At 35.9% G+C, this 7,400-nt stretch overlaps 1 protein-coding gene across 1 annotated transcript; it reads left to right on the forward strand.

The window, feature by feature from the left end:
- The first annotated feature begins 2,484 nt into the window (after positions 1-2,484).
- Positions 2,485-5,579, forward strand: LOC111996143 (GDSL esterase/lipase At5g14450). Its single transcript, XM_024028094.2, has 5 exons — positions 2,485-3,016; positions 3,822-4,031; positions 4,116-4,288; positions 4,586-4,856; positions 5,016-5,579. Exons 1-5 carry the CDS (start codon positions 2,692-2,694, stop codon positions 5,267-5,269), a joined length of 1,233 nt encoding a protein of 410 aa, XP_023883862.1. The 5' UTR covers positions 2,485-2,691; the 3' UTR covers positions 5,270-5,579.
- The last annotated feature ends 1,821 nt before the right edge of the window (positions 5,580-7,400 follow it).

The raw sequence follows: 7,400 nt of genomic DNA on the forward strand, positions 1-7,400 counted from the left end.
CTGAGCTTTGGTGGTGTTCACGGTGGTGGTTTGAGATAAAGTGAGGGTGAGGGAGCGTGGGAATGTCAGATTGAGAGGGAGGGAGGCTGCTGAAGAAGAAATGGGGGATTAGGAAATTTAGGGTTAGATTTTAGGGGCATATATATATATATATATATTAGGTATTTTAGTAATTTCAGGTACCGGGTTTTTACCGGGTCGGGTCACGGTCGGGTTTCGGATTTTTTAATAAACCCGGACCCGCTTCGGGTTTTTTTTTTAAAACCCATACCCGATCCTATTTCTAATCGGACCGGGTAAAATCCGGCCCATTAAGGTCGGGCCGAGCCGGGTACCCGCGGGTCGGGTAAAAATTGCCATCCCTATTCTCAAACGCCCCCACATCAACACCACACTAGACACCGTATAATGACGAGTCCCCAAATTCAATTTCATTCAACTTAATTACTTTTTGACAAAAGTTTCATTATAATACCAAACCCTATTTTCTCATTAAAATGTAAAGCCCTATACTTCATGATGTCAAAAATCCTTTTTTTTTTTTTTTGATAAGTAAAAAGATTTATTGATATAAAAAAAGGGACACCCTAGTCTTAGCAAAATTCATTGATGTTAAAAACTTAAAATTCATTCTACTTGCTATCATTCAAATTCTATCTGCATTAGTCTTAGCAAACGACCCCTAAAACAAACAATGATATAGTAACATAGCTAAAATTAAAAGGAAATACCTTTGGACAGAGCAAGTGGTTGTGTTGTCCGGGTACACATATTTCATTGTCCATTCCAAGCTCCTCCAATTTCTGCTTCAGGATTTTCAACTGTGTTGTTTCAAGTCTAGATTCTGCTGGGCTCTCCAAAATATCTTATTAAAAAAACAAAAACCATCATTCAAACAAATATATGTCACTACAAGTCTTCATGTACCTAAACATTCCCCCTCACAATTACACAAATCAAATTGATTCTCTACTAAACTTAGCAAACAAAAACATCATCTTCAAGCCTTCAAATACAAAGATAACGTGTATATAAGCTCTCACAAACATCGTTTTATGAATTATCCAACAATCTTTGCAAAGAATAATAGTATCAACAAGTCCTCCAACACATATATAATCAATAATGACATACACAAAGTGTTTAAGGGGGCAATACCTGGTCCGGGAACATTGGCATGAGAGATGGAAGAGAAGCCATTGTCTGGAGGGGTAAAGAATGAATTTTAGAGATGGGTTTTGAAGAATAGGCAGAGAAGAGGGGTGTATGGGTGTTAAAGAAGTGTCTATGTGAAGAATTAGCAAATGGGATTGCAAAAGAATTGGTCTTGAACATGTTCTTGGAGCCCATCATCCAACTCTGGCTTTTGGTGTGCCCTGTCAAAAATTATACTTAATAAGCAATTTTGAATTTAGACAAAAGCAATAAGACCCTGAACTCTCACTACTCTTATACAACTATATACATACACAGTCCAATACATATGAAAAAGCAACACAACATAGAAGATAAGATGCTAATGAAATAGAGTTTGGGGCACAAATGCTTTGTTTTCAAGTGTTGCGGTGGGCAAGAAAAATACCTGGTGGAGTGGGCAAGAAAAATATGTCAAAATTAGACCGTGCAATTTGCACTTTGGTCAAAATTTAATTTTTCTAAGGTAGCAGTGTAAATGACCCTAAAAGAACAAATTTGACCATTGTCCTCCTAAATTTATGAGTCACCATTACTTAGATAGCACAAATTTGACCATTATCTTCCTAAGGTAGCAGTGTTACTGTTAGACCTTGATGCTTGAGAATGAGTTGCTACACGTGGTGGCACCTTGCATCCATGACAGTCACATACACTTAGGGCATGAAGGTGGCATGCCATGGGATGAGCAAGGTGATTTGAGGCAATAACAGTCTATTCTACCTTGTTGTGGTGCATGAACACTCCTGTTGGCTAAGTAACAGCGTGACAATGGGTTTTGGGAAGGTGATGGACCTGTGGTCATGGCTTCGCAAATTGCAGGTCACATCATGTATAGTGAGTGAGCCATGGCAACCTTACATGGCCTGGCCTTGTCCAAGTGCAAATTGAGGAAGCACTCAGTTAGTTTAACACTTAAACCACACAGTTTTTTAAACCACAACGACAACCTATAACTCTATTAATTTCCCGTTTCATGATGAGATCTTTTGTTCTAAGACAAGATACTTTAACAATTAAAACAACTGAAACTCGCACTAGCTGGAACCCGCATTTAATTTTAGAATAAGAACCGTTACACACCTGTTTACACAATTATTTTTAAACTGAAATCATGAGTTAAAAATTTGGTTTCAATTAATGGGTGGGTGTGTATAACAAACTTTACCTTTAATTTTATCCTTGCCGAGGTGTCTAAAACATTTTTTTTTTTGGAATCATCGCCGAGGTCTAAAGCTAAATAGCTGGTCTGCATCTCAGATTATTAAACTATACATTAAACTACATTTGAGTGTCTAGCGTAAAATGTACAATTCGAGGGGTTTAACGTGTCAGCAATCAATTAGTGTGTGTGTGTGTTTTTTTTTTTTAGTTGATCACTCATATAGTAGTAGTTAGTACCTGCCAACTACCGCTAAATTCAACAGTGGCTGATGAAACAGAAACACCACCACCTGTTTGACAAAAGGTCTAAGACAACTTGTTGCAGAAATTTCAATGGACGTTAACCTCGGAAGGAGATGGAGGGGTCCTATAGCTATGACACTAAGGAGGGTGGAAGCAGTGGCTTTCTTGGTTTTTCTGGTTGTTGGGTTCTCAATTTTCATGGCAATGGGACGCTCTAAAACTCTTAATCAAATTGAACTGAATAATCATTCAGGCCATTGTAACTTTCCAGCAATATTCAACTTTGGGGATTCGAACTCTGATACTGGAGGCAAATCAGCAGCGTATGATCGGCTTCCCTCTCCTAACGGTGACACCTTCTTTGGTAAACCTTCGGGGAGGTTCTGCGATGGACAACTTGTCATTGACTTTATAGGTGACTGTTCTCACTTTCCCATTTTTTTTCTATTTCCTTTGGAATCACTAAGAAAATTTGGTAGTTTATTTGAGGAGGAATGTGTTTGGACAAATACCCATTTGATGATTTTACTTGGGGAATTTGTTTGTGCAGAGAACATACTAAATTTTTTGATTTGGTTTGTAAATGATATGTCAAATATTGTATGTTCTCTGCATCTTCTCCTTCTTATGATGGATCCGATGAACATTTATTTTTACTAATTTGTTTGACGGGTTAAAAGCCTCGTTTCTGCTTGTTTTTCATGAGACTTACGCGGTACACATTTTTTTTTTTTTTTTTTGTTAATGTAACTTACATCCAATTGTCAACACTTTGTTTAATATAGATATGATAGATTTGAACTTATGATGTTTGCTCCATGATGATTTTTCTTTATCATCAAACCAAGACACTTTTTGGTTTTGGTGTAAGTGAGATTCGAACTTAGGTCCCTTATTCAGCAACAAGGATTTTAGTAGTTGAATTAACTGAAACCCGTGTATTTAATGGTTAACATGATATAACAGGTTAAGGTAGGATATTGTTGTAAAATGACCCTGTTTTTCAATAGAATTAGGTAAGGTAGTTAGCATTGGATGTCAAGCTTCATGCAAAATTCTTAGGCCAATATAAGCCACAAAGCCAATTACTTGGTGTTTTTGGTGATAAAAGATTCCAACTTTTAAGAGTAAATCTTTGACTAGTCACAACAATAAATCCTATGGATCCATCTCTGTTTCTCTCTCTCTTTCATTTTATCTATATGTACCTATTTTTGCAGCTGAGAAGCTGGGATTGCCATACTTGAGTGGGTATCTAGATTCTATTGGGACAAATTTTCGATATGGGGCAAATTTTGCTACAGCGGGGTCTACTATTCAGCCAGTTGATGCCAAAATATTTAAGATGGGTTTTAGCCCCTTCTCTCTTGACATTCAGCTTTTTCAATTTGAACAATTCAAAGCACGCACCATTGAGCTATACAAGGAAGGTAAGATGTGTATTTGTTGTGGAGAAGTTGGAAAATTTTTGTGCTTTTGATTGATCGAAAGCATTAGTAGTTTCTCATTGTCAGGTAGAAGCTCATATATTGAAAGCAGTTTCCCCAGACCAGAGGACTTTTCCAAGGCACTATACACATTGGATATTGGACAGAATGATCTTCATGGTGGGTTCATGTCGATGACAGAGAAACAAGTGCTGGCATCAATACCAAATATTGTCAATCAATCTGCTGAGGCAGTCAAGGTAACAAAAATATATGTTCTGTATAGCTTCTTAACAACTTATATTTTAGTAAGGGACCAAGTAGTATCCTACAAAGTAGGCACTATTTATCTGTTTTTTAATCATCTTGGGTATGTTATGGCCAAATGCACGTTGCAACCTGTATGGAGCATGCTATGAAGACTTAAGTTGACCATATTGATTTTGAACTTCTTGCTCTAATCTACAGTCCTCTGGGATTCAACGTATTCAATTTTGTAACCAAAATTACTTGTGCAGATTAAACCTTATAAACGTTGTTGTGATTTAATATTTCAGAAACTATACCAATTAGGAGCAAGATCATTTTGGATACATAATACAGGTCCTATTGGCTGCTTGCCTTTTGCTGTTATATATTATCCTCCAAAGCCAGAAAATATGGACCAAAGTGGTTGTGTGAAGTCTCACAATGAGGTCGCCAAGGAATTTAACAGGCAGCTTCAAGAGAGGGTGACCCAACTGGGAGCGCACCTTCCAGATGCAATACTTACTTATGTTGACATTTTCTCGGCTAAATACACTTTAATTTCTGAAGCAAAAAAGCTTGGTAAGCTTCACATATGATCATCATGAGTATCATTATGACTACATGAAAGACTGAAACAATTTAGTCCTTGCTGATATGATTGTTCACATTTGTGCACTTCACTTTCATTTTAATTCTGTATAAATTTATGATTCAGTTTTGGGCGTTGAGGATATGCAGGTTTTGCTAATCCACATGGATACTGTTGTGGGCATCTTGGAGATTATAATGTTGACTGTGGAAGGAAGGCAACGGTGAATGGGACTGAAATCATAGGGGCTTCATGCAGCAATCCTTCAGAGTACATTAGTTGGGATGGCGTACATTATTCTCATGCTGCAAATAAATGGATAGCCAACCAAATTCTTAACGGCAACCTTTCCAACCCTCCGATCCCGATTACTGGAGCTTGTCACAAGCTTGGTCATTCATGATCACAAGCCTTAAGCTCCAATGGATATCTTGCAATCATGCAATGGAAAAGTTTAAGTTCTATCAGAGATGCGGTTATGTTTCTGTTAATAATTCATTTTCCCTCCCATGAAATAGAACTTTGAATTTCATTTTGTACAGACATTTCACAAATTTGCACAGAAAAGTTACAAAAGAAGCAGATCAATGTTGTATGAGTGTTATTTTATCACTTGAAGTTGGGACTAGCAAAAATTTTGTGTGGCTTCTCATGGAAACTGTAGACATGGAGTTTATTTTTGATAATGCATCCTATAAACGAGACTTTTAGAAGCATTAGGGTCAAAAATAATCTTTAATCAGTGACTCTGTTGGAATCTATGATAGAAGAAGAGCAAAAACAGTCCATCCGTTTGTGTCCATGTTGAGATCTCTACATAGATTGTACAGGGAAAGCTGCCCAATACAGCATTAAGGATGGCGATCTCCTATTGTCCAACTCAAACTGTCCAAGAGGGTCTTCAGACTGCTGATTTTTGCTTAGTGCAACTATGAAGTATTGTCAGGTTACTAAGCACGACATATATTAACCAGAGTACACGCTTATTATTGAAGCAAAGTAGCATGGTAAGTTAAATTCTGCTCTTCATCCCTATGATTCAAAGTAATGGAGTGATAATTACAGTTTTGTGCTTCTATCTTTTGGCTTGTTCAAATCTCTCTTTTGTCGGTGTTGAAAAATTGCAAGTTTTGTTAATCATTTTGGGTGGCCAGTACTATGAAGATCACCATGTCCATGATTGTCTTATGCATAATGAAGCTTTCCTTTTTCTTTCTTTTTTGATGGAAATTGCATGATGAGGTTGAATATGAATGGGACTGAGTTACCATGGAGATGACCGTATGAAATGGCGAGTTGGTAATGATAAAAAATAAAATAGTGTGAGGCTCATATGAAAATCAATAATAACTTATCAACTTAACTGTTGGGAAAATTAAAAACTATTTACACTTCTCTGTGTCTCTCTCCACAAACATCACAAATTGTTATCTATAATTTTGTTTTGTGTCTTTGAAACTATAGATGGTGATAACTTTTAGCCCCTCATTAACGAAGCAAATTAATACCAAACAAAAGCATGTGTACCTGCCTTGTTAAGAATTTTGATAGCTATCTTTTAGCTCAAAAAAATAATAATAATAATTTGACAGTAATCTCTTAAGAATAACTACTAAAATTTGATGAGAATAAATTAGTAAAGAAAAAAAAAATGGTTCATCAAAAAAACTACTAAAAAAAGTGGTTGACAAATTTTTTTTCATAGCCTTAACCAAACTGTCAAAGCAAAATCTGATAAGAACAAACAGTTAAAAACAAAAGCTGATAAGAACAAAGAATTAAAAATAAAATTTGATGAGAATAAATTAGTTTTTTTTTTCTTTTTTTTGAGAAACCAGACAGAGAGTCTGGGAATATATTAAAAAATAGAAACTTATGAACATCAAATTCGGCCAGAGGAGCAATGTATTAAGGCAGCTCATCCAACCAGACCTGACATCCTACAATGTCCTTAGCCTTTTTAGCTAAAGCATCAGCCACAAAATTACCAGTACACCTGGCAATCAGGTAGGATATCCAATTGGCATAACAGCTTCTAAACGCTAACTTTTATTTATATAAAATTATATAGACTTAGATAAGATATACATAGGAAAAAGATTAATTAATTGTCAGTAATTTTTACAAAAGTAGATATTCTTTTTGCTAAATAAAGACCAAATTATAATTATAGGAACCATATTTTTAAAAATTGGATTGGAGGTTTAACTAGTTAAACTGGTAACTGGGTACTAATTCGGTCTAGTAAAAACCCTCAAACCGACAAAAATAGAGAAAAAACTAGGAACGAGAACAAAAGCAAATTTTTTAGTGTACGATTTTTAAAACCATCATTGGAACAGGTCAATGGCATGTTTTAACTTTTTAGATGGAGACAAATAGACATTATAGTCATACCATATTCTCTTGTCTCAATGCTTGATCTCTTTGAGTCAAAAAACAAAAGAAAAAAGAAAAAAGAAAAAAGAGAAGTTGATCTATTTGTGTCTCTCCTGGACATGGAGTCTCACACCTTATATGCTATCTTTGGCCTG

The sequence above is a fragment of the Quercus suber genome, unplaced genomic scaffold (genome assembly GCF_002906115.3).
Source record: "Quercus suber isolate HL8 unplaced genomic scaffold, Cork oak 2.0 scaffold_1123, whole genome shotgun sequence".
NCBI lineage: Eukaryota > Viridiplantae > Streptophyta > Magnoliopsida > Fagales > Fagaceae > Quercus > Quercus suber.

What these genes read in the sequence shown, in the direction of transcription:
- LOC111996143 (XM_024028094.2), top strand. Translation starts at nt 2,692, where the DNA reads ATGGACGTTAACCTCGGAAGGAGATGGAGGGGTCCTATAGCTATGACA. An exon ending in ACTTGTCATTGACTTTATAG is followed by an intron (nt 3,017 to 3,821) that starts GTGACTGTTCTC and finishes CTATTTTTGCAG; the next exon opens with CTGAGAAGCTGGGATTGCCA. An exon ending in TTCTGAAGCAAAAAAGCTTG is followed by an intron (nt 4,857 to 5,015) that starts GTAAGCTTCACA and finishes GAGGATATGCAG; the next exon opens with GTTTTGCTAATCCACATGGA.